This window comes from Capra hircus, chromosome 16, assembly GCF_001704415.2.
Source record: "Capra hircus breed San Clemente chromosome 16, ASM170441v1, whole genome shotgun sequence".
In the NCBI taxonomy this organism is placed as follows: Eukaryota; Metazoa; Chordata; class Mammalia; order Artiodactyla; family Bovidae; genus Capra; species Capra hircus.
In genome coordinates, this window is record NC_030823.1 from 43,004,184 (window position 1) to 43,031,328 (window position 27,145).

A 27,145-nucleotide genomic window follows, 5' to 3' on the forward strand; every position below is an offset into this window, starting at 1 on the left:
AGAAGGAAATGGCGAACCACTCCAGTACTCTTGCCTGGAAAATCCCATGGACAGAGGAGCCTGGTAGGCTACAGTCCATGGGGTGGCAAAGAGTCAGACACGACTGAGCCACTTCACTTCACTCACTTCACACTTTATCACTGGAGAAGGAAATGGCAACCCACTCCAGTATTCTTGCCTGGAGAATCTCATGGACAGAGGAGCCTGGTGGGCCGTGGTCCATAGGGTCACAGGGAGTTGGACACAACTGAAATTCCTACTCTGCATTGTTGTAATAGTGGGAAGTTGGAAGCATAAATTAACAATAATAATACAAACAAACAATAGTACTTACAGTTTTCATAAAAGTTATAAAAATATCAGTTGTTGACTGGAAACTTTCATTTTTAACCTTTCAATAACGTCAGTGGGAACTTTTGAAAAAAGCTGGAAATCCCTCCCACCTTCATTTCTACCCCATCACCTGGGTCCCTCCGGATATAGCAAAGAAACAATATTTGAAATGGCACAAAGGAATAGAAGGGAGAAGTTCTTAAATATCAAATTTTCAAAGTTATTTTATTTCATCTAAATGCTATTAGGATTTCAGGCTGATTTCTAATTAAGACAAATCAATGTACATGATTCGATAGGAGGGTAGTTAAATTTCTTTTCCAGTCAATTCCCATTGGTATCATCTCGCTCAAACCCTTCTCATGCATTTAAGCCATCTCATTTCCGTTCATGGATGACGGTTTCTCCTGTTTTAATCGTAAATTAAGTAGCTGCCTCGGTAGAAACGGTATGATCTGGTCACCCAGGGCTTCTTGGACAGAAGGCAGGGCTCACTCTTCAAGGCCAATTCTCTTGTTTCTTTCTCTTTGTTATCTTCTGTTCAATAAATCTTCTCAGGTACTCAAGGGTTTGGTCAATATTGTTTAGATAAAAGTGGAGTTTGGAGGCTAAAGTGTATTCTATAAAAAGAAGAGTTAACAGGAAAAAGTCAGAACTTTGAAGAGATTCATGAAAACAGGGGCAACAGGACAGCCAGATACCATTCCCTACATGTATATTTAGGAGAAATATTTTTGATTCTTTCATATGCCTGCCATGTTCCCATCCCATCGGCTTCAGGCATCCTTGCTTTGTCTGAACTTAGGCTTGTAAGCTGCCAGAATCCAAGGGGTGACATGTCAAAGATGGTTCAACCCTTGACCCTTGGTTTTTTCATGTGAAGCTCAGTAGCCTTTACCTTAGAATACATAGGTGTTTTCTAATAAATAAGTTGCAAGAGGGCTGATTTTGCTATTCTCTTGTGTTTATAACTGATCTTTGTTTCTCAGGTCATTCATCTTTGATGAGTTGATCATAGTAACCGATCTGGCATGGATACTACAGAACTATGAAATACCATGTGGATTGTACAGTTGGGCTGCTACGTAGAAGTCTGAGTCTGAGTAAAGTAGGAGTGAGATGATGGCCAGTTCTCTGTTCTCTTCTCGGTAAAGGAAGGGCATTGCTCAGATCCCTTGGCTGGGGTTGGGAAGAAGCCCTGTTCCTATCTCCTGGGAGTTGGTATGTTGTTGCTATTGTTATCGCTGTCGTTAGTTGCTAAGTCATGTCCGACTCTCTGTGACCCCATGGACTGTAACCTGCCAGGCTCCTCTGTCCTTGGGATTTTCCAGGCAAGAGAACTGAATCAGGGTGCCATTTCCTTCTCCAGGGATCTTCCCAAACCAGGCATGGAACTCAAGTCTCCTGCACTGGCAGGAGGATTCTTTACTACTGAGCCACCAGGGAAGCCTGGGAGTTAGTGTACTCCTCCTAAATAGCAAGTCTCAGAAGTGAGGGCCAAAATGACATACTGCAAGATGGGACATTCTGGACTAAGAAGTGGTTCCTAGAACCTCTGAGGTACTGCTCATGAGGGCACATTGGAATGACACTCCTGCCCTGCTGCAACGGAAAAAGCACTGGAGAAGTGGCCTAAGGAGAATGATGCAAGCTGTGCTTGTTGCAAGAATAGCATAAGATGTTAAACAGGGAGCATAGCAAAATTAGAACAAGGAGACAGATCAATGGGTCTAAGCTCCCTTTGTTTAGTCTGCTAGTGGTTGGACCTGTTTAGGAGGGTGTCCTCCTTTAGAAAAAGAAATTGTGACTGTTAATATCCAATACTTTGGCCACCTGATGAAAAGAGCTGACTCACTGGAAAAGACCCTGGTGCTGAGAAAGATTGAGGGCAGAAAGAGAAGGTGGAGACAGAGATGAAATGGTTGGAGGGTATCACTAACTCAATGGACACAAGTTTGAACAAACTCTGGGAGATGGTGAAGGACAGGGAAGGCTGGCATGCTGCAATCCATGGGGTCACAAAGAGTCGGACATGACTTAGTGACTGAACAACAACAGTATTGTATAAAGTATAATATGGGGAAATTAAAGTTATAGTTGGTGTCATTGTTCCTGTTAGTATTGTATGAAAGGAGCAAACTGATACAATGGAAAACAATAAATGATCCAGGAGAGATGGGGCGAAAACTATAAATGGAGCTTTATTGTGCTGGGGAATATGTATGGAAATTTTTAAGTTTTGCAAGGTACATGTAGAGGTCGGGTAATATTGACTGGAGACCAGGTCTATTTATTAGAGAATATAAAGGCATCCATGGAATTTTCCAGGCAAGAATCCTGGAGTGGATTGCCATTTCCTACTCCAATAAAGTCCTCAGGAATGGTTAATAGGAATATACTGTAAAGACAGTGAATTCAGGGAATGTGTGCAGTTCACCACCACTTTACAGAGAACTGGACAAAATAGGGACGGGAAATTGCAGAATATTTACATTCCTGTGACCACAGAAATGAGGTAAGTCAAACCGACACAGTTGAAGCCCCACCTCCTGGACTGGAAGTCCAGGGGAAACTGGGCCACTTACGCCTGCTTCCAGCATCCTGGCATCTGCAGCTTCACCTGTGTGCATCCAGACGTGTCCAGCTCTTTGTGACCCCATGGACTGTAGCCCACCAGGCTCCTCTGTCTATGAGATTTCCCAGGCAAAGATACTGGAGTGGGTTGCTGTTTCCTCCTCCAGGAGATCTTCCTGACCCAGGGAGCTAACCTGCATCTTGTGCTTCTCCTAATATTGGCAGGCCGTTTCTTTGCCACTGAGCCACCTGGGAGGTTCATTTGGTGGCTAATCCACCCCCAGTCTGATCCCCAAGAAAAGGTAATAAGCATTATGTGGTCTAGTTAACTCCACCTTGAGGGAATTTATGGGAGGAGTTGAGGATGGGTTTGTAATGCAGACCAAGATAGAAGTGTGGGGGAAATATCTGAGTTGGATATGATGAGGTTAACTTGAGCCAACACTCGATGGGAGCATCTTATGTTACTGACATCTTGCTTCTCCCACTGTCTCTGGCCAATACTAGATACTATCATGGAGCTGGTTCGTTCTCATCACCCTCTCTGTCCTACTCAGGAGTACCACTGCCTAGACTGGGAAAATGAGTCATGCTCTTCGCCCAAGCCCCATTCTTATTGGTCCACCCATGGCCCCTGAGGTTTAGATGACTCCCCTTCCCTTACTGTGGCCAGAAGAGAGGGGCTCACCCAGAGAAGGAGGAAAACGGGAAATTATCATCACATATGGCAGAGGACAAACGAGAGCTGATCTCACTCACCCTGATGAGGGCGAGACATGAAGTTGGCTTCCACCACTCTGTGGTTCAGGGGCTGAGTCCTGCGGTAATCGTTTTGGATGGTCTTGTTCTGGTGATTCAGTAAGGAATTCTCTAGCTTCTCAACCTGCCAGCAACATGAAAGGAATTCATGAGAGGAGAGGCACTGGGTAACTTTTTTTAAGTTAGTTAACAGTGGTTCTGGGCACTATGTGCCTTGGCGTTCATCCACCCAATCATTCTTCAGACAATATCCGTCAATCTTTTTCTATGGGTATTTAGCCATATTTCTTTCATGAAATATGTCTTTTCTCTTTGGCTGATATTTAGATCTCTGCTTTGATAGCTTGTGGCTTCACTGTGACGTGTTTAGTGTAGGCTCCTTTTTGTTTTCATTGACTCATTGGGCTTCCTTATTATATAACATGGTGCCTTTCAACCCTCTGGAAAATTGTCAGTCAACATTTCTCAAATTATTCCTCTTCTCTATGCCACCTCTCTTCTCCCACTATAATTTCAACTCGACATTTTTCAGGTCTTTCTAGAATTTTCTCCATACCTCTCTACTTTTTCATATTTCTACCTCTTTTTCTCTTTATGATGCTGCATTTTGCATAATTGTCTCAGCTCTGTCTTACAGCTTACCAATTCTTTCTTGAACTTGTCCTACATGCTATTAAACTCATTTGTTGAATTATTAATTTCAGTTACTATCTTTTCATTTCTAGAAATTAACAATTTACTTTTTTCAAGTTGACTTCGTCATTTTTATACTTTGTTCTTTCTTTGTATTTCAAACTCTTGTACATATTAAACATATCAAATGTTTATTTATAGATATTATGCATTCTTTATAATATTAAACATCCTTTATATTAATTGGCTGATAATTACAATATCTGAAATCTTTGTAGGTCTAATTCTGCTGATACTCACTCATAGTGCCTTTTTCTTGGTATTTTGTGATTTTTTTTTAATTGAGTTCATCTCAGATAACTTTATTTGCAGAAATTCTTCTAGATCTGAATTTAAGGTGCATTTCTCGTAGATGACTAACATTGACTTTCGTTAGGTATCTCAGGGCACTTTCAACCTGGTTGGCAATGTTTTTACATGTTGGTATAAGAATAAGGGGACTTTGCATTTTTTCCTGAAATAGGGAAATGGAAAATTTTAAAAGAGGAACAACATTCTGAGGAACCCAGAAGGTTTGCTTTGCAACCTCAGTAACATTTGTCCTTTATTTAACTCAACAAATACTTATTATGTGCCCATGCTAGGCTCAAGGACAAAAGATGATTGATACAGCTCTTCCCCTCAAAGGGCTACAGACATTTTTAGATGGTAAAGGGCTAAATCTGAAGCTGTCCTTCTTGCATAAAGTTATTTACGAGGTTAAAATGTAGCCCCATAAGGACATGGAGTTTGCGCATGTAATACCTGGTGAGAGCGGCACTCAATAAATATTTGCCTTCACTATGCAAATGTTCTCCTATGACTTGGACCAGATCCCAGTGTTTTCTTTTGTTGTTGTTGCATTGCCTATCGATTTCTTGGACTCTCTGATGCCTGTTGGCCCGTTTCTGCTACAGCACAGCACTAGTAAGATCACCCATGGTGATAGAGGTGAGGCACTACAGCCCTGGACATAGAAAACACTATAGGAGCCCAGGTATTGGCATTAGATAAGATTTAGGGGAACACTCGTGTTGATCACGTGGAGAGACTTGGATATTAAAGCAATCTCGTACATTACCTGTGTCTTGGAGAGCTTGACAGTATCTGCTACCACAAACCAGTGGACGTTTTCTGTACAGGGAGGAGTGGTGAGTGACCCCAAGTAGCTGTAGTAGTAGCGGAGGTCCCCAGGTAGCATGTCCTCAATGTCAAGGCCTCTCAGAACTGTGCTTTGTCCTAATAGAGGGGATGAGAAGCAATGTCAGGGACCACTGCTGCCCCTTGAGAGGACAGCTTTTGGCTCATATCTCACCATGTTTAAATCTCCTGATTTAAGCAGAAGAACTTAGAACCTGATCATTGGGAAACATCACCCAGTGTGCTGCTTCTTGGAAAGGGTTAAGAGCGAAGACTTTGGGAAGAAACCCACTCAAATATCTCCTCTGGCTGGGTGGCCCTGGCGGGATACTCACCTGTCTATAGACAGGGGACACTTGTGGGAGTTCCCTGGTGGTCCAGTGGCTAAGACTCTGTGCTATCAATGCAGGGGGGTCTGGGTTCGATCCCTGGTCAGGGAACTAGATCCCACATGCTGCAATGAAAGATGCTGCATGAGGCAGGAATTCTGCTTTTTTCCCTGAGCACTTTTGCATTTTTTTTGATGGCAAAGATGATATCAGTGTGATATATACATAAACAGGCTTGTTTAACCAAGGCTGTGAAGTCTAGTAGTGCATAGCCTAATGAGCAGGCAAAAAATTTCCAAGTTTTTTTTTTTTTTTTTTTTCTGGTTGCACTACATGGCATGCAGGATCTTACTTCCCTGAACAGGGATTGAACCCGTACTCCCTGCAGTGGAAATTGGGAGTCTTAACCACTGGACTGCCAAGTTAAGAAGATGAGTGAGTGACTGGCTACCTTCTCCATGAAGTGGGAGGTCAGGCATCCCCTTCAGGGGAGAAGCTGGGGCCAGGGAGGGGATGCTTCGGGAGAGGGGAGAAAAGGTGATGCAATCATTGTGGAGAGGGGAAAAGAAAATGCCCAGAGGAGTATTTTAGGATTAGTGTTAGTACTTGTTAGTATTTTAGGATAGTGTTAGTACTTGTTTATATTTTAGCTAGGAATGAAAGTAATACCAATTAGAAATATCTGTGTTTCTCTCAGGCACATTCCTTATAGGCTCTTTGGCTACAGACTGAGAAAGTAGAAGTTGGCTTAGGGCTTTATCAGGTAAGCTTGTGGAGGGATGGAGGGCATTTGCATGGGTGTGTCAGTATGATGGTCTGTGGCATCCAAGCCAGGTAAAGAGAACTGAGACTCAAGAAGCATGACTAGTAGTGAAAACGTGGAGGCCCATGAATTGGAGGTCAGGAGATTACTGGAGAGGTTGAGGACTGAGGTCAGGGAACTGGAGTCCGGTATATGGGGCAAAGTGAAATGCCCAGAACCAAGGCTGCAGCAGACATGGTTACAGCTTAAGGTCAAGAGTTGGTCGTGGGAGTGGGCAAATGCTCTGACAAGAACTCTGCCTTCTAGAGGCAGAGAGAAGGGAGACCAGCCCAGTGTCTGCATTCACAGACACCACGACAAGAGGCTTCAATCTTGAGACTCTTCTCAACTAGAAACCAAGGAGCTCATCTTTGTCTAAGGACCAGGATCATCACTACCAGCTGGGGCCAGAGGTGAGGGTGACTTAATTGAAAATATCCCTCATTCATGAACTCTGGCCATCCAGACATTCCAGTTGTGGAAATCGACAGGCAGTTTATGAACAGGTCTCTCAGAGGTGTGTACAGCCTGAGCCAACCACGGGAACTGCTGGAGCCAGAGACCTTGCACAGGGAGCTAAGTGACCCCTGGAAAACTTATCTGCAACCAGCCCTGCCCGTGGCTCTCCCTGCCCTCCGTCCCCATCACACACAGGCTCATTCCTCTGCCCTGGTGCACCTTCTGTTGGTTTCCCTTACCTGCATACCGGATGTCTTCCAAGTGAGAAATGAATTTGCTGTAGTAAGCATTTTCAGTATAATCCTTTACCTGCAGGGGAAACATGGAGCAGTTAACCTAAGGGAGGTGGGTCCTCCATCTGGTACTATCTCCCTTAATTCAGCTGTTTGGTATCCTTGCTGGTGGGGCAGAGCTATGAGGGCAAGGAGGCATCCGGGGAGACAGTCTGGCTGTTCTTTGCACCAACTGCCTTGGCTCACCAGTTTCTTCCAGAAAGACAAGATCTGAAGCATTTTGGCAGCTTCCCAGAAAAAGATCTTCTTGGCAGTATCTGGTGATATCCTCATGGAATGGCCAAAGTCACTGTTAAAATATCCCCAGTGACCTTGTTTGGGGCAATGTCAGCCACAGTCAGATTCACTGTGGGTTTTTGGTTTTTTTTTTTTAGCCACTGCCACACAGCATGCAGAATCTTAGTTCCCTGACCAGGGATCAAGCCCATACCCTCTGTAGGGGAAGTATAGGTTCTTAACTGCTGCACCATCAGGGAGGCCCCCAGATGCATTATGACCAGGGGGCTTGGTCTCAAGTGCTCCCTTCTTCATCCTCAGGACTTTTGACTGGATGGACGAGAGCCAACTGTCCAAAGCAAAATTGCTCCAGTGCTGACCTCCGACATCCTCTATTTTTTGAACGAGTGTTTACTTTTTAGAAGTCAGGAGAGTTGCTTTTGGTGACAAAGGTCTGTGGACAATGGTTCTTTTCAGTCAACGATGCTGATCCATTCTTCCATTGGGTGAAAATTCACTTCCTTGGATTTCTTCTTTTTCTAATCTTAAATTTATTTTTTAATTGAAGGATAATTGCTTTACAGAATTGTGTTGATTTCTGCCAAACATCAACATGAGTCATCCATAGGTATATATATGTCCCCTCCCTCTTGACCCTGCTTCCCACCTTCCTCCCCATCCCACCCCCCTAGATTGTTACAGAGCCCGGGTTTGAGTTCCCCAAGTCATACAGCAAATTCCCATTGGCTATCTATTCTACATATGGTAATGTAAGTTTCCATGTTACTCTCTCCCATACATCCCTCCGGAGGTCTCCTTCCTCCCAACCCCCTACCTTCGATTTCTGACTGCCCTTTATCTGTTTTCTAAATGTGTTATCTCTTTCTCTGTTCTTCTAGCTACCTTTCGTGTTAAACAAATACTTTCAGTGTACCATTTAACCATTTTAAGTTATTAATGGTTGCTCTAGTGACTTCAATGTGCAACTTACATCAGTTTGTGCTAGAGAGCATCCCAGGTGGCGCAGTGGTAAACAATCCACCTGCCAATGCAGGAGACACAAGAAACTCTGGTTCGATCCCCAGGTCAGGAAGATCCCCTGGAGGAGGGCATGGCAACCCATTCTAGTATTCTTGCCTAGAAAATTCCAGGGACAGAGGAGCCTGGTGGGCTACAGTCCATTGGGTCGCAAAGAGTTGGGCACACTTGAGCATTTTCTCCTAAATACAGATCACATTTTCCTATTTGCACACTGAAATTTTTCCTTGATTCCTAGACATTTTAGATAACATATGGTAGCTAATCTAAATTCTGATTTTTAAAAACTGTCCTGCAGAGTTTTTGTTGTTGTTCATGTAACTATTCAGTGACTTGCCTGGGCTTTATCTGTAGAATATATGTCCATAGTACTGTGTAGCAGCTGATGGATCTGCTCAGGTCTTAAGTCTTATTTTTATTTTTTTAGCCTAGGACCATCTATGGTCAGCACAATTTTAAAGTCACTCAGTGATTTTAGTAGAGGTTGTGCTCAAACCCCAGGAGCCCAAGCTGATGGATCTGTGTGTGGCTTGAGGAGCACATTCAAAGGTCAGCCAGTTACCAAGTCAGACTCAGCTTTCACGTTCCATCAGGCCTTCTTGGGAAGCCAACACAAGCTCTCTGTGTCTCTCTCATTTTCAGGATCTCCCAGTTAGGTTTCTGATTGGTCTGCCCCTGGCCACTCACCTCAATAGACTCCCAAAGCTGTGAGTTTTCCTGGTTCCTGTCTTTTCTGTCGTTTGCTGCTTTTATCAGCAATCTAATGAATCCCAGGCAGTGAAGCTGCTGGTTCTCCTGTTCACCTACCCTGAGGAAACTACCTTGCTGACCAAGTTGTTGTTGTTAAGTTGCTAAGTTGTGTCCGACTCTTTGTGACCCAATGGATTGCCGCACGCCAGGCTCCCCTGTCCTTCACCATCTCCCGGAGTCTGCTTAGACTCATGTCCATTGAGTCGGTGATGCCATCCAACCATACTATCCTCCGTTGTCCCCTTCTCCTCTTGTCTTCAGTCTTTCCCAACATCAGGGTCTTTTACAGTGAATCAGTTCTTCCCATCAAGTGGCCAAAGTGTTGGAGCTTCAGCTTCAGCATCAGTCCTTCCAATGAATATTTAGGTTTGATTTCATTTAGGATTACTTGCTGACCAAGTTAGCAGATGGAAAGAGTACCAGGCAAGAAGCCCACAAACTCCCACTGTTCTTACTCTAAATTCTCAGCATTTATCATAAATAAGTGCTTTACCTTGTTACTGTCTTTGGTCCATTTCCTGAGCACTGATACGCTTGGTTTTGATGTGCTGTGATCAGTCATGTCCAGCTGTTTGTGACCACATGGACTGTAGCCTGCCAGGCTTCTCCATCCATGGAATTTTCCAGACAAGTATACTAGAGACAGTTGTCACTTCCTTCTCCAGGCAGTCTTCTTGACTCAGGGATTGAACCCGTGTCTCTTGTGTCTCCTGCATTGGCAGCTGGTTTCTTTACCAGCTGAATCACCAGGGAAGCTAATATAATAATTTTTTTGGGAGGGGATCGTATTCACTGACCATTTCTTGCTGCCTAGACATAAGTCCCACCTTCCAGACTTTCTGAGGAATGCAGAGATGTGGCCTCTGTCTACTGGGCCGCAGACTTCCTCATGTCCTCAGACCAGTTTCTGTCAAGTCAGCCCCTCTGGAATCAGCTCTTCTAACTCAGCTTGTCCAGATCATCCAAGGTCCTTGAGGTTGGTGACCCAGAAGCACCACAGTAACTGTGAGCAAGGACTGGGGAAAGAGTAGGTCTTTCAGGGACTTCCCCGATGGTCTGGTGGTTAAGACTCCACACTCCCAATACAGCGGGCCCAGGTTCGATCCCTGATCAGGGAACTAGATCCCACACGTCTCAATTAAAGATGCTGCATGCTGCAATAAGGGACAAAGATCCTTCTTGCCACGACTAAGACCAGATAAGTAGACAAATATTTTTCTTTAAAAGAGTAGATCTTTTATCAAGTCAGTGTTTCCAAGAATTGTGAGCTCAGGAATACATGAGGAGAGACAAGTAGGAAAACCCTCTGTCTACACTTAACACCTTGTTTTGACACCAGTTTATAACTTCGAGTGTGTAGGTTCAGCCTACCTCAACCAGGGCCGCCAGCACAGCCAAACCATCTGGCTCTTGCTGGGCTTCCTCATAGCTGTTGTATTTAGAATTGTAGTGGACGACGTGAATCTGTGGAAACAAGAAAGGGAGTGAAAGTTGTTCAGTTGTGTCTGACTCTTTGCGACCCCATGGACTACACAGTCCATGGAATTCTCCAGGCCAGAATACTGGAGTGAGTAGCCTTTCCCTTCTCCAGGGGATCTTCCCAACCCAGGGATCGAACTGAGGTCACCCGCATGGAAGGTGGATTCTTTACCAACTGAGCCACCAGGGAAGCCCAAGAATACTGGAGTAGGTAGCCTATCCCTTCTCCAGTGGATCTTCCCAACCCAGAAATCAAACTAGGGTCTCCTGCATTGCAGGCAGATTCTTAACAGGCTGAGCTATCAGGGCAAGTCAAGGACAATTCCTATAACCTTCAAATGCTTCAGGTTTTCAGGAAAGGAGGAAAATGAAAAAAAGATGCTTCATCTGGCACCTCTGCTTGACCGACAAACACTGCTGACCACCATCTCCCTCCATCTGGGCTACAAGATCTAAGACCAGAAAGTTCTGAGAAGGATATGAGGAGAGGGCTGAGAAAAGTTCATGGGGAGAAGCTCTGGTTAATGCAGGCTTGTATTGCTTGTATTAGCTGATTTTGCTTTATATTTGCAAAGTAATGAACATTTCTAATATTTATTGAAACAGCTTAATTTGCATAGCCTGTACTCATACAAAAAAATAATGTATACCACTTGTTTGCTTAGTAAGAATAAGTGCTAGATTTCTAATTTAAAAAAAAACAGATACACAACAAGCAACAAAAGTTTACTGTATGGCACAGGGAACTATAGTCAATATCTTGTAATAACCTATAATGGGAAATAATATGAAAAATAATATATGTATATATGTATAACTGAATCTTCTTGCTGTACACCTGAAACTGTAAATCAGCTATACTTCAATAATATATATATCAATAAAAAAGAATAATGTATAAAATATGTGAATCAAGTTTAAATTAAAATTTTGACCCTAAAAAAAAAAGAGCCCAGAAAATTCTCCAAGAATGCAAAGAACATGAGTGGGATTATGTGTGCTGTGTGCTAAGTTGCTTCAGTCACGTCTGACTCTTTGTGACACCACAGGCTGTAGCCCGCCAGGCTCCTCTGTCCATGGGATTCTCCAGGCATGAATACTGGAATGGGTTGCCATGCTCTCCTCCAGGGGATCTTCCTGACCCAGGGATCAAACCTGCGTCTCTTATGGGGAGATGGCAATTCACCTTCCCCTAGGCAGACAAGCTGGCAGAGTTCTAGGAGATCGTATGAGGCCACGGGGTTCTCCTGAGGTCTCCCTAGAGTGGGCATATGCCCCCTTACCTCAGGAGGCCACTGTCAAAACATGGTCAGCCGAAGCAGTGATAATCCTCACTAGTGTCTCATCAGTTCTCTCTTTTGAAGTAGAATCCAATTGGCTATCTTTGTGAAGCCTCCTAGGTGGCACTAGTGGTAAAGAACCAGCTTGCCAAGGCAGGAACCTTAAAATACATAAATTCAATCCCTGGGCCGGGAAGATCCCCTGAAGGAGGGCATGGCAACCCACTCCAGTATTCTTGCCTGGAAAATCCTATGTATAGAGGAACCTGTCAGGCTACGATCCATGGGGTTGCAAAGAGTCAGACACGACTAAAGCGATTTGGCACGCATCCATCCTAAGCAAGAGAGGAAACCAGCAAATCTACCACACAGAAATCCAGCTGAAACTAAAGAGGGCTTGCCCCACTTGGTGGGCTGTATACTCCTGCTTCGGGCTGACTTCATGAAGGCGGGGACCCAACCGGAACCCCCAGCACAGAACAGTGATTAGTGGTGAGTGAATGAAAAATAAATTTAACCTCAGGGTGACCTGACTCATCACTGCATCACTGCATCAAAAACACAAAGTGTTTTTGGCTGTTTTAGTGAGAAAAGTAGGGGTTCCCTGGTAATCCAATGGTTAAGAATCTGCTTTGCAATGCAGGGGACACCAGTTCAATCCCTGGTCCGGGAAGATCCCATGTGCCAAGGAGCAACTCAGCCGGTGCAGCACAGCTGCTGAAGCCTGCAAACCCGAGAGCCCGAACTCCACAACAAGAGAAGCCACCGCAGTGAGAATCCCATGCAGCATCACTAGAGAGTAGCCCCCACTCACTGCAACTAGAGAAAGCCTAGAAGCAGCAAGAGCCACCAAAAAACAGTAATAATAAATTAAACAGGACTTCCCTGGTGGCTCAGTAGTAAAGAATCTGCCTCCAATGCAGGATACCTGGGTTTGATCCCTGATCTGAGAAGATCCCACATGCTGAGGAGCAAACTAAGCCTCTGTTCCGCAACTGCTGAGCCTATGCGCTAGAGCCCGGGAGCTGCAACTACTGAGCCCACATGCCACAGCTATGGAAGTCTGAGGCTCTACAGTCGCGCTCCACAAAAGAAGCCCCCGCAATGAGAAGCCCAAGCACTGCAACTAGAGAAAAGACCTAGCAGCAATGAAGATCCGGACAGCCAAAAATAAAATAGATATTTTTTAAAACAGGGCTTCCCAGGTGGCTCAGTGGTAAAGAATCCACCTGCCGACCCAGGAGACCTGGGTTTGATCCCTGGGTTGGGAAGATCTCCTGCAGGAGGAAGTGGCAACCCACTCGAATATTCTTGTCTGGGAAATCACATGGACAGAGGAGCGTGGTGGGCTGCTGTCCATGGGGTGGCAGACTAGAGCAAAGCCCTCGCAGCGGCAAAGACCCAGGACAGCCAATAAATAAATAAGTAAATATTTTTTAAAAAGAAAGTATCACAAACATGACTATGGGGTTTGAAAGAAAGAGGAACCTGAAGGTACCTCAATTACGTATCGCATCCCATCCACAGTGTGCTCAGAGCCGCTGATCTCCGAGGACGCTCCGCCCCAGTGGAAGTGCATCTGCTTGGCTAAGTACTGCGTGCCATCAGATGTCGTCATGCTCATGGTGGATGGCAGGCTGATCTGTACTAGAAGAGAAGACGAGGGGCGGGGAGTGTGCGGATGGGCGAGGACAGGGCAGGCCCACAGGTGAGACAGCGTCCCTGCTCACGTGCCCACTCCTGGAGCAAGCAGGTGCTACAGACAGACCTAGATTGCCATGGGCAGGGTGACCCCCGCTGAGGAGGCAACTGGCACACAGGGCCAGTTGGGGACCAGGCCCTGAGCTGGCTTTGACAGGCACTTGTCCCAGGGCACACACCTTCCCCCTCAGGACCAGCAGGTCAGGAGCAGGACACCAAAGGGCAGGTCCAACTGATTATCCCTGAAAAAATAGGGCTAGTGAGTGTGGAAGCCAGAATTCCACTCTTCAGCCGAGGCCAATTTTGAAATTTGCCCACAGGGTAGAGAACAGGAAATGGGGCCTCTTGGGACTGTTTTCATTACTTATACTACCTGAGGTGAATACCCTGGAAGGCTGAATTGAAGTCATAATCTTCTCCACGGTGCAGTTAAAATCTTCATCCCATGTTGACTTCTAGAACCAGCCCAACTAACAACCCATCCCGCTGCATAGAAAGGAGCATCCCTGAGGGTTTCTACGCTTTTTTTTTTTGGTTGAACTGCTCTGGGTCTTCATTGCTGCTCAGGCTTTCTCTAGTTGTGGTGTGCTGGCTTCTCATTATGGTGGCTTCTCTTGTTGTGGAGCACAGGCTCTAGGGCATGCGGGCTCAATAGTTGTAGCTCCTGGGTTCTAGAGCACAGGCTCAGTAGTTGTGGTGCTTGGGCTTAGCTGTCCCGTGGCATGTGGAATCTTCCCAGACCAGGGATCAAACCTGTGTCCCCTGCAGTTGCAGGCAGATTCTTAACTACTGGACTCCTAGAAAAGTCCCTTTATATTATGGACCAAAGAGCCAACCCAGGGAGGTAGAAAGATTTGCAGTCACTCAGTTTGTAGGTCCAGGCAGAACCAGGCCTGGACAGGACATCATCACCGCAGGCCTCAACTGGTTTTCAGAAGACAAAAGATCAAATTCTGCAGCATGTCAGGGAATACACAGACTCTCAGCATGGGATTGAATTTGATGTAATCATCAACAGTTTCAAATGTTAGGTTTTTGTCGACAGGAAAATGGTTTCGTCTTCTAGATAACTCATGCCTTGGGCCCTACAGACTTTCTACAGGGAAGTCACTCTGGTCAGACAGCTGTCTTGTTTATTCCACTGGCTCAGGCCTCAGAGAAAGCTCTATATTTTGGAATGAGTCAGGCAAAGGGAGACATGCAGAGTGACCCCAAAAGTGACCAAGAAATATATCTATGAGAGTACAACTTAGGACTCAGAAAGGGACAGTCAGCATCTGTCTTGTTAACAAGGTTTTCTATTTAAAGTCATTGATGATAGTTATAAACAAGTACGTTTTCTTAACGAGCATCTATTAGATCTTTGAGGACTTCCCTGGTGGTCCAGGGGTTAAGACTGTACTTCCCACGCAGGGGGCATGGGTTGGATCCCTGGTCAAGCAATTAGACTCCACACTTCTCAAGGTGTGGCCAAAAAAACCCCAAATTAGGAATTTGATATCTGTCAAATGCCCCCTTCTTCCCTTCCAGAAGCAGCAGGAAGCTGATGACAGCTTCATAATATGCCAGAAGGCAGGAATCTGGCCTCTGAGGTTTTACATGCCCTTTGGCAGAACAGGTGTTTTGTGTTTAGTGCTTAAAATGTGGCCAGCCTCAAAGTCAATGCTCCCATGAGAAAAATGAAAGAGTTTATCAAAGAAGATGTTCAGTTTTCTGTGTCCAGAGACTGCAGAGCTGAGGACAGTTAGTACCACATGAGCCATAACAGAGATCCCGACAAGCGTGTTTCCCCAGAAACACAATCCCCTGCAGACAGAATGTCTCAGTTCTCAAGCTGTATCAACAGGATCGCACAGGCCGGATTGAAAAATGGCAGCACTTCTGGGTTTATCACTGTGCTTTTGAAAAGGTAAGGCCAACTAGCTGTCCTCCCCAAAATCAATTTGCTGAACCTTCCAGGTTCTGACAATTGATTTAACTTCCAGAACTGACTCCTCTTTGTTTGGAACTAATTTAACCAGATTCTTATCAGCCCAGAAAAACCACATGAGCTGAGCATTTTCTGTGCTCATGTCTACAACAAAATAGAGAAACTGAAAACAAGTTTTAGAAGGATTTCCCTGGTGGTCTATGCTCCCAATGCAGGGGGCCCTGGGGTTCAATCCCTGGTCTGGGAACTAGATCTCACATGCTGCAACTGCAGGTCTTGCATGCTGCAACTAAGACCTGGTGCAGCCAAATAAATAAATATTTTTTAAAAAAGGAGAAAATAAGCTTTAGAAACTTTTGCAGCACTTTCTCTCAACATCCAAGTGTGTTTTCAATTTCTTTTTGTTAAACTGTAATTTTATATCTGTATTCTAATCTAATAATAAAAATGGAAGGATATAAACATAAAATAGACATATAAAGCAGAATTTGAGATTAAGAATACAATCTGATTGACCATCTACAAATCAATGAGAAAGGCCTCGAAAAAGAAACTAACCTTGCGACACTTGATCTTGGACTTCTACTGTCCACAACAGTGAGAAAATAAGTTTCTGTGGTTTAAGCCGCAAAAACCCCACAATATCATTTACATTAGCACTCCCTCCCAATTAAATAATTAGGTATAAAGCTAATGAATTATATACAAGATCTATATGAGGAAAACTGAAAGATTCTGATGAAAGGAGTCACAGAATTACTTAAAAAATGGAGAGGTAGTCCACAGTCCTGGATAGGAGGACTCACTATTGTCCAGATGTCAGTTCTTCTCCATGTGACCTAGAGACTCAGTGTGGTCCTAATCAAAACCCCAACAGGTTGTCTTGCGGATGTCAACAAACTAATTCTGATATTCACATGGAGAAGCCAAAGGCCCAGGATAGCTGACACAGTGTTGAAGGAGAGGAATAAAGCTGGAGCACCAATGATACCCAACTTTAAGACTTATTGTAGAACTACAGTAGGGTCATCTGGTGGTCCAGTAGCTAAGACGCTATACTTCCGGTCTAGGAGCCCGGGTTTGATCCCTAGTCAGGTAACTAGATCCCACATGCAGCAACTAAGACCCAGTGCAGCCAAATAAATAAATTAATTTTTTTAAAGGCTTACTAAAAAGCTACAGTAGGGACTTCCCTGGCAGTTCAGTGGTTAGGACTCTGCTCTTCCACTGTAGGGGGCGTGGGTTCAATCCCTGGTCGTGAACTAAGATCCCACATGCCTCTCCGCAAGGCCAGGAAAGAAAAAAAGCTACAATAATCAATGCAGTGTGGTCTTGGTGGAAGAATCCACAAATAGATCGGTGAGCCGAAAAGAAAGCCCAGAAATAGACCCCCATAAATACATCCAACTGATCTTTAACCAAGTAGCAAAGGTGATGTTGTTATTGTTCTTTACTTGCTGAGTCGTGTCTGATTCTTTGTGACCCCCATGAACTGTAGCCTGCCCAGTTCCTCTGTCCATGAGATTTCCCAAGCAAGAATACTTGAGTGGATTTTCATTTCCTTCTCCAGGGGATCTTCCTGACCCAGGAATCGAACCTTCATCTCCTGCATTGGCAGGTGGATTCTTTACCACTGAGCCACCAGGGAAGTCTATGGCAAAGGTGATACAATGGAGCAAAGAGAGTCTCTTCAACAAATGGTGCTGGAACAACTAGACATCCACACGTGAAAAAAAAAAGAATCTAGATAAAGACCTTATATGCTTCACCAAAATTAATGCAAAATAGATCACAGACCTAAATGTAATGTACAAAACTATAAAATTCTTAGAAGGTAACATAGGAGAAAATCTAGATAACTTTGGGTATGGTACCTTTTTAGATTCAACAGCAAATACGTAATTCATGAAACAAAGAATTGATAACCTGGGCTCAATTACAATTTAAAACTTCTGCAAAAGAGAGCATCAAGAGAATTAGACAGCAAGCCATAAACTGGGAAGAAATATTTGTACAAGACACATCTGATAAAGAACTGCCACCCAAAATATACAATGAACCCTTAAAACTCAACAATAAGACAAATAACCCAGAGACCATAACAGATACCTCCCCAAAGAAGATACACAGATGGCAAATAAACATATGAAAAGATGCTCCACAGCACAGTTCATCAAGGAAATACAAATTAAACCAACCATAAGATGCCACTACACACCTATGAAAATAACCAAATTCCAGAACACTGACAACGCCAAATGCTGGCAAGGATGTGGAGCAAGAGGAACTCTCATGCATTGCTGGTGGGAATGCAACATGGTGCAGCCACGTTGGAAGAGAGATGAGCAGTTCCTTACAAAACTAAACATACTCTTACCATACAATCCAGCAATCACACTCCTTGCTGTCTTCCCAAATGAGTGGAAACCTTATGTCCACACAAACATCTACACATTGGTGTTTATTGATGTTTATAGCAGCTTTATTCTTATTGCTAAATCTTGGAAGCAGCCAAGATGTCCTTAAGTTGGTGAATGGGTAAATGAACTTTGGTGCATCCAGACAATGGAATACAATCCAATGCTGAAAAAGAAAGAAGCTATCAAGTTGTGAAAAGACACAGAGGAACCTTCAATGCACATGACTAGGTGAAAGAAGGGCTTCCCTGGTAACTCAGCTGGCAAAGAATCTGCCTACAATGCAGGAGACCCCGGTTAGATCCCTGGGTTGGGAAGATCCCCTGGAGGAGGGCATGGCAACCCACTCCAGTATTCTTGCCTGGAGAATCCCATGGTCAGAGGAGCCTGGCAGGCTGCAGTCCATGGGGTCTTAAAGAGTCAGACACCAGCACAGGTGAAATAAGCCAATCTGAAAAGGTCCCACTCTTCTGCCAACCTCCCAGATGCTTCAGAGAGTGATGCTGGAAGCAGGATCTTGACATTCGTGATAAAATGATGCATTCATGAATTATTTGTGGAGGTCAGTGATCCAAATCATAGGTATCTGAGGGCTGCTACCTTCGCCAGCCACATGAAGAGCAATGGGTTTTATTTTCTCAACAGAGCAAAGAGGAAATCTGAGTCCTATGACCCTACCCCCCATAAGCCTATGCAAATGGACAGTAGTGGGAGTAGAAAGGGATGTTTCCAAGGAGGACACAGTGGAGGAATCGACATCCGGGGACTGGGTCCAGCTCGACCATTAGAGACTGTATGACTGCAAGTCCCTTGGATTCTCAAAGTCCCTGGTTTCAGCCTAAAAAATACCTCCCTCTGGGCTTGTCTTGAGGCTTGGAGGAAACAACCCACTTGGTGAAAATGAGAAAGATGTGCGCCAAGGTATAGCCGGATTTTATAAGTGTCCAGTCTGGGCTTCTAAAATAGGGAGGCCCCAACACCCAGCCTTTCCTATCTGACCTTCTCACATATAAAACGTGGCCAATCAGACCAGGGCACAGATCAACAGAACACACAGTGGGCCGTGCAGCTTCGCTGCGTCGCCTGTCTGTCCGCTGAATTTCCACTGGTTGAGTCAGAGTGGGCTTGGAGAGAGGCCAGTGGGGAATGAAGGGGTGAGTGGAAAACTGAGCCTACAGACAGCCGCTGCGCGACCCGGGACAAAGTGCCAGGACTCAACAGCTGCAGCCCCCAGGCCACACTCTGCAACTCTGCATGTCTAGCTCTGGGCAGCCCTATCAGCCTCCCCCAGTGCCCACTTCCCCCGCTCTCCCCCCAGGGACAGAAGCTGGTCTATAGCCCATCCTTACCCGTGTGGCCATTGTTGGTCATGGGGAACTCCCCGTGCCAGAGTCCGTAGCCTGTGAGGTTCAGAGCCCTCAGAGAAGGGTTGTACTGAACTTTCTTCATCTGCAGGTCAATGGGCGACTGTCTTCTCCCCCCACATTTCGGGTACTCCAGCGGCCAGTGTGCTTCGTCCAGCACACCCTCTGACATGGAAGAGAGGCAAGGGGGTCACAGTGAGAGGTGCTGCCCAGCTGGGCCCTGTCTGTGGGCACTTCACTCAGTATAGAGGCCAGAGCTGGTAGCTCACAGCAGGGCCTGGCCAGGGAGGCCAGCAGAGGTTTAGGTCAAGGCCAGAGGTCTGCCTTCTAGAAAGCAGAGCAGGGCCTCCCGGAGATGGGTTGTTGTTGTTGTTTAGTTGTTCAGTTGTGTCCAAATTTTTGTGACCCCATGGACTGTAGCCTGCCAGGCTCCTCTGTCCCTGGAATTTCCCAGGCAAGAATACTGGAGTGGGTTGCCATTTCCTTCTCCAGGGGATCTTCCTGACCCAGGGATCAAACCTGCATCTCCTGCAATGGCAGATGGATTCTTTACCACTGAGCCATCTAGGAAGCCCAAGGAGGCAGGAAGGACATCTAAATCAGCTTCACAGACCCTGGGGGGCTTCGGGGCTGGTTCCTAATTTTTCTGTTGCAACCACTGGCCCTGAGAACATGACTTAGTATTTTGAAAGCAATGGCTATCTTTAAGACCTAGCTTTGGTTTTTTTCTTTGAGTGACTGTCAGCTGATGAATATGGGATCTGGCTACGGTGCCAGTGGTAAAGAACCTGCCTGCCAATGCAGGAGATAAAAGAGACACAGGTTCGATCCCTGGGTTGGGAAGATCCCCTGAAGGAGGCATGGCAATCCACTCCAGTATTCTTGCCTGAAGAATCCCATGGACAGAGGAGCCTGGCGGGCTACAGTTCATGGGATCACAAAGAGTCGGACATAACTAAAGGAACTTGCCACAGCACACAGCTGATAAACAGTGCTGAGGGCTCCTTGGCCTTGGCCTTGCTGTGTTACTTTTAAGGGCTTTTCCTCACTTCTGAGTGGCAGTTTCCTTTCACAGCCTTCAACACTATCAAAGCCCCATCTGCACCCTATGGCAGGACCTTCCCACCTCTTTTCTTTCCCAACCCCGCTTCACTGGTTCCCAGTATTGTAAAGACCACCTGGGTGCCTACACTGTGGATTCAAGGCAAGAAATGAAGCATCAGGTTCAAGGATAATCTAGAAAAATTAGTTGAAAAAATGTCAAAGAAAGGAAATTTATTTTCTTAAAGGTAGTTACTAATTACAAAAAAGAGTGATGAAAGCATAGGAATTCCCTGATAGTCTAGTGGTTAAGACTGTGCACTTCCACAGTTAGGTACCTGGACTGGGAATTGAGATCCCACAAGCTGCGTGGACAGCCAAAAAATTTAAAAAAATAAAACAACAAAAAAAGCAAGTCTTTGTAATGGGTTATTCAGCCTGCAAACAGTTGTGGATTTCTGGTCTCACCTGTTTGCAGCAGGGACTCCAGCTCTCTTTCCCCTCTCAGGGGGCAGCTGTGTCACCCACAGGTTATTTTGAGAAAGATGATCATATCTGGGCCTCTTATAGTTTCCTGGTTCAATAAAAAGTCAATTCTTTGTTTCTCTTCCTCTCCTCACTATTCAATAATACACACCAAATTGTAGACAAGTCTTTCCTAGAAGCAGATGCAAGCATCAAAGTCAGAATTTTTTTTTTTTGCTCCGCTGCCTGGCATGCAGGATCTAAGATCTGGGACCAGGGATCGAACCCCTGCTCTGTGCATTAGAAGTGCAGAATCTTAACCACTGGACCCCAGGGAAGTCCCAAGGCCAGACGTCTTGAGCACTGCCAGAAGGCTTTTTCCCAGCATGAGGGTTTCTCAAGTGTTTCCAAGAGGTATTTGCACTAGCTTTCCTGTACTCCTGGTGCTTCCGGAAGGCCACAGTCTCAGGCTATGCTGAGCTGAGAGGAACAGTCTGCACGGTGGGAATCCTCGCTTGCCCTTACCCTACAACCACCCTCAGCATCTACGGGCCTGCCCAAGCAGAAACCCTGGGGTCTCATGGCACTGAGCCAGGGAGGGATCCTCTGGGTCAGACAGAATGATTGGTCAGTTGGCTTTCCTACCCTCTGCTGCCAGACTTCCTGAACCCTCCCATGATGTCCCTAACTCTGCTGCCCTTGACTTAACAGGACACACATCCACCCTAGGTGGACACTCCCCCCAGTATCTGAGGCCAGGGTGGACTGTGCAGAGAGCACTTTCAAAACCTGCTTGCTCCTGACTCCAGCAGCCGTGAGCATCCTCTTGGGCCCCATGCCTCCCTCCAGGACATAGAGGAGGAGGGCCAGGCAGTGCTTTTGCTCCTGCCACACAGAAGAGGTGTTTCTTATCTGAACCCCACAATCTTCCTCTCTTTGGCTCACATGTGGGCCTGTGGTAAACACTGGAGGTTTTTTTCCACTTCATGTCCTGTAAGCGGGGCTCGAGGTGTGAGTCTGGGGCCTCAGCAGGGCTAGGCAACGGAGAGACCAGCTCGGAGGCCGTGTAGTGGTCACTTGGTTCTTGGCACATTGAGTCGTTCTAGATAAACTGTGCATCATGGAATTTCCAATAAGAAAGTTCTTGCAAACCCCATACATTTTCAGTGGGACTGCAGGGAGCTCCCGTCAACCACTTTTTTTTCCTATTGGAGGATAATTGCTTTACAATACTGTGTTGGTTTCTGCCATACATCAACATGAATCAGCCATAGGTATACGTATGTCTGGGCTTCTCAGGTGATGCTAGTAGTAAAGAACCTGCCTGCTAATTCAGGAGACATAAAAGACACAGGTTTGATTCCTGGGTTGGGAAGATCCCCTAGAGGAAGGCCTGGCTGTCCACTCTAGTATTCTTGCCTGGAGAATCCCATGAACAGAGGAGCCTGGTGGGCTACAGTCCATGAATCAGACATGACTGAAGCGACTTAGTTCACATGCATTTATATGTTACCTCCTTCCTGAACTGCCCTCCCATCACTCATGCTATCCCACCCCTCTCGGTTGTCACAGCACTGGATTGAGCTCCTTGAGTCACACAGAAATTCCCACTGCCAATGTGTTTTACGTATGGTAATTTGTTTGTTTCCATGCTATTCTCTCAATTCGTCCCACCCTCTTCTTCCCCTTCCTGTGTCCACAAATCTGTTCTCTATGCCGGCATCTCTACTGAAGTGAAAGTGATAGTCATTCAGTCATGTCCCACTCTTTGTGACCCCATGGACTATAGCCAGCCAGGCTCCTCTGTCCATGGAATCCTTCAGGCGAGAATACTAGAGTGGGCAGCCATTCGTTTCTCCAGGGGATCTTCCCAACCCAGGGACTGAACCCGGGTCTCCTGCATTGCAGGAATCCCCCTTGCTGTCCTACAAATAGGTTCATCAGTATCATCTTTCTAGATTCCATACACATGCGTTAATATACAGTATTTGTCTTTCTCTTTCTGACTTACTTCACTCCATATAACCGCTTTATTTTTTATCTCCACAGACAGAGAGTGTAAATGGCTTCGCTGTCAGAAGCACTGAGCAGGCTGTCAAGCCAGCACCAGGAGTGGAAAAGCAGAAACCCTGTGCTTGATTCAGGGATCTAGAAATGGGGAGAACTCTGTCCTTCTCTCCCTAACCGAGGTCTCCCCCAGCGTGAGATGTGGAGCCCCCAACAGCACCGCACACAGTTGTCACATGTGGTCACCCCGACTGACCAGGCTTCACCCTCAAGAACTGGGCACTGCCCCTGGGGTGGGACTTACCTGAATAGGTCCACTCGACCCCATGCCCGGCCTGGGCTCCCAGCACGAGCAGGGATAGCAGGGTGATCAGGGGCATCATGTTGCGGCAGGTCTGGAGTCAGGGCCGATGCTGCGGAGGCTCCTCTTTTAAAAGCTCAGAAACTGTAAATAACAATTTACCAGGTCTGGCCGGCTGATCCACCCTTCGCTGCGCCCACTGAAAAATAGCACGCCCCTCACACCCGCTTCCCCGGCCAGGTGACGCGCACCTGCCCCATCACCCCTGGCACAAGCACTGAGTCCACTTGGCCCGAGGGTTTGGTTGTTTGCTGTCTGATTTATGAAAACTCACTCAGAGGGTCACACAGTGCGGCCTTTGTGGGCAAGCGACTACCTCGGGCCAAGGAGATGGCCCCAGGCAGAGGGCTGCAGAGTGGGGAGGTTTTTCCAAAACAATGGCATTTTCTGTGACCTCACTCCTGGCAAGCAGGGCCCAGGAAGGGAACCGGTGAGGGGCATCACCAGTGCCTAAAACCCCAGCCGGATGCTGCGTGGTATTTCCCGCCTGCCTCAGCAGTAGACACCTGCCGCTAATGCAGACTTAGGGCTGCTCTCAGCCAGACAGTTGGAGAGATGGCCTGGGCCCCATGCGTGGTCAGTGGTGTCGACTCTTTCGAGACTCCATGGACTTTAGCCCACCAGGCTCCTCTGTCCATGGGATTCTCCTGGTAAGAGTACTGGAGTGGGTTGCCATGCCCTCCTTCAGGGGATCTTCCTGACCCAGGGATCAAACCCGCATCTCTCTGTCTCCTGCATTACACGTGGATTCTGCTGAGCAACTGGGGAAGCCCCATGTTTGAGCATAAAATGGAGGATCCAACTGCAGGCTGTCCTGTTCTCATCCTCTTTTTCTCTTAAGCCTTTTGTGTGTGTGTGTGTGTGTGTGTGTGTGTGTGTGTGTGTGTGTGTGTGTGTGTACCATTTTTAAAGTCTTTATTGAATTTGTTACATTGCTTCAGTTTTCTAATGTCTTGGTTTTCCAGCCACAAGGCATGTGGGATCTTAGCTCCCAGACCAGGGATCAAACCTGCACCCTCTGCGTTGGAAGGCAAAGTTTCAACCACTGGACCACCGGGGAAGTTCCTCATCCTAACTCTTGAATCACTGGTGGATGCTGAGTCCCAGCTCACGAGCCACATCCCAACATGTGTCCTGGGCTATCCCAGCTACTGTGGGTGTCTGAGTTGCTCTATGGAATGGACTTGCTCTGATAGCCACAGTGCGCTTGGTCACACCCAAACCCATCCAACACTCCAGATCAATGAATTGCCTAATCCGCCTGTGTCCACTTGGGTAAACAGTCCTTAAAATTAGCTGAGAGAGAAATTTTCGAGATTATACTTGCTGACAGGCTTGCACTTCCTATGCCCTTCAGAGAGGACACAGGCAAAGGGCAGAAATGTTCTTGGCCTGAAACAAAGGACAGTCCTGTTCTGCAGAACAGAGCTAACGCCCTCTGCAGCTTCTTTAATCTCATGGCCTACTTTTCCCTGGAGTCTGAGGGATGCTGCAATGGCAGTACAGTAGCATGATTTAACTGTGGTGGAGAGAAAGGATTCTGTGGCCAGACCAACGGAGTTCACATTCTTTCTCTGCCACTTACTAGCTGTGTGACCTTCAGCAAGTTACTCAACTGCTCTTTGCCTCCATTGCTCCAGTTTAATAAGACTTAAGGATAGTATTTCCTCATGCAAGGAGATCAAACCAGTCAATCCTAAAGGAAATCAACCCTGAATATTCACTGGAAGGACTGATGCTGCAGTTGAAGCTCCAATACTTTGGCCACCTGATGTGGAGAGCCGACTCATTGGGAAAGACCCTAATGCTGGGAAAGATTGAGAGCAGGAGGAAAAGGGAGCAACTGAGGATGAGATGGTTGGATGGCATTACCGACTTGATGGCCATGAGTTTGAGCAAACTCTTGGAAATAGTGAAGGACAGGGAAGCCTGGCGTGCTGCATTCCATGGGGTCGCAAAGAGTTATACATGCCTGAGCAACTGAAAAACAGCAACCTCCTCCTGCTGAGGATGTAATACTAAGAGTAGCACCTGGTATGTGGCAAACAGTGTTATTATCATTTTATGGAGAAAGGAAGTGACGTCATTGTCATCTAGCCTGTTGGGGAGGGAACAGAGGTGAAAATGCAGAACTCGATCTCCAAATGAAACAGCTTTCCCAGGTTTTCAGAACTCGGAAATCCACTGCCCAGTCTTTGCTAAGGAAGTTAGATCCCAGCCTGCTGGGCCCAGGTCTGGCTGAAAGGGCCACCTTGTAAGACCCCAGTTCTTCTGAGGACACTGAGCTGGGCATCTACCTTTAGGACTTTTAGACAAGCCAGGGTGCCCTGATACCCAACTGGTAAGAAAACAAAAACTGAGCCATCTAAACTTTTTCCTTAAGAATCACAGAAAGAATTAGAGAACTGCAGAGGGAGTCAGAAAGATCCTGATGTGGAGAAGCCAAGGAGCTTTGCTGACATGAGAAGGAACTCAAGTAAGCCAGAGTGTAAAACAGGGGAAACTGCAGAGAGAGGGAGGCGGAAAGGAGAATGAGAGGAGATGGGAATAGACCTACAGAGAAAGGAGGGTTCCTGGAGCCACATGGTCTGGCCTGAGCGTCGGCTGCTTCCAGTGGCTCCCATACGCCATTTCTCATTTGTGTGTGAGAAGTGTGGTCCTAGGGTCAGCGCTTTGGGATGCCTGAGAGAGCCCTGGTGCTTTATTGCTCTGCGAAATCTTTGAAGTAAGTGCGCAGTTGCTTTTGGGCATCTGTAATGTTAGCATCCCTCACCTGGAACCCTACTGCAGAACATGCATCCATCCGTCAGACCTGCAGCTTTGCTTGGGTTTCTCTGTCTCTTTGGCCAGCTGCTAGTCTGTACAGCTGGCTAACACTACGAATAAGTGGTTAGGGTGAATAATTAAGTTAATAGAGTGATCAGACTAGTCAAGTCCCATCTGCTAATGAGGGCACCTTACTAGAGAGGGGTGGGGATTCTGGGTCCCCTCCCTCTCCTGTGTAGAAGACTCCAGTGACCTAATCCACATAGAATCAGTCAAGGTCACATTTGTTGTCTACTTTCTAGCTCACTGTCTTCTTTGACCCTAAAATTTTCCATTGACTTTGAACATGTTTCCGCCCTGTATTTGAAAAGCATATTGTTTCGGTTTTTATCATGTGCCACATTACACTCTGAACTTGCCATTTCTGTTTTCATCCAACCACATCTCCAGCTCATCAAGGATATGTCTTATTCTCAACTCCTGTTTTTCTGGAGACTGTGATTTGAGTGGCTGTCTGAAATGAGTTGACAAGTATGCCACTTTTAATCACAACATAATGTCAGAAATGACAAAGGAGACTTGTTTCTCCTTGGTGCCACCACAGCTGCATGAAGGAGGCCCACTGAGGCAAAGAAAAAGGGAGGGCAGTGAGGTGTGGTTAGCCCAGATAAACCAGGAAGCAACACCAGTCCAGGAGGGCAGGGAGGGGTGATCAGGCCAAGGGAGCAGAGAGGGGTGATTAGTCCAGGGGGCAGAGAGGGGTGATCAGTCTGGATGAGCAGGGATGGGTGATCAGCCCAGGTGAGCAGAAAGAAGTGATTAACACAGGTGAACAAGGAGGTATGGTCAGTCCAGGTGAGCAGGGAGGAGTGATAAGCCCAGGTGTACAGGGAAATACTATCAGCCCACATAAACAGGGAAGTACTGTAAGCCCAGGGGAGCCAATGCTCAGGTTTGCACAGGACTGGC

The 27,145-nt window shown here is 46.2% G+C and overlaps 1 protein-coding gene across 1 annotated transcript in view; it reads right to left on the reverse strand.

The window, feature by feature from the left end:
• Positions 533 to 27,145, reverse strand: part of CA6 (carbonic anhydrase 6) — a 29,994-nt gene continuing 3,381 nt past the window's right edge. Inside the window, exons 2-9 of the mRNA XM_005690731.3 lie at positions 23,354 to 23,494; positions 19,522 to 19,701; positions 13,623 to 13,771; positions 10,737 to 10,829; positions 7,308 to 7,377; positions 5,420 to 5,577; positions 3,667 to 3,790; positions 533 to 953 (exon numbers count right to left, since the gene is read on the reverse strand). Of these exons, the coding sequence (XP_005690788.1) occupies positions 832 to 953; positions 3,667 to 3,790; positions 5,420 to 5,577; positions 7,308 to 7,377; positions 10,737 to 10,829; positions 13,623 to 13,771; positions 19,522 to 19,701; positions 23,354 to 23,432 (975 nt within the window). The 5' untranslated portion in view covers positions 23,433 to 23,494 and the 3' untranslated portion in view covers positions 533 to 831. The remainder of the gene's footprint in view (positions 954 to 3,666; positions 3,791 to 5,419; positions 5,578 to 7,307; positions 7,378 to 10,736; positions 10,830 to 13,622; positions 13,772 to 19,521; positions 19,702 to 23,353; positions 23,495 to 27,145) is intronic.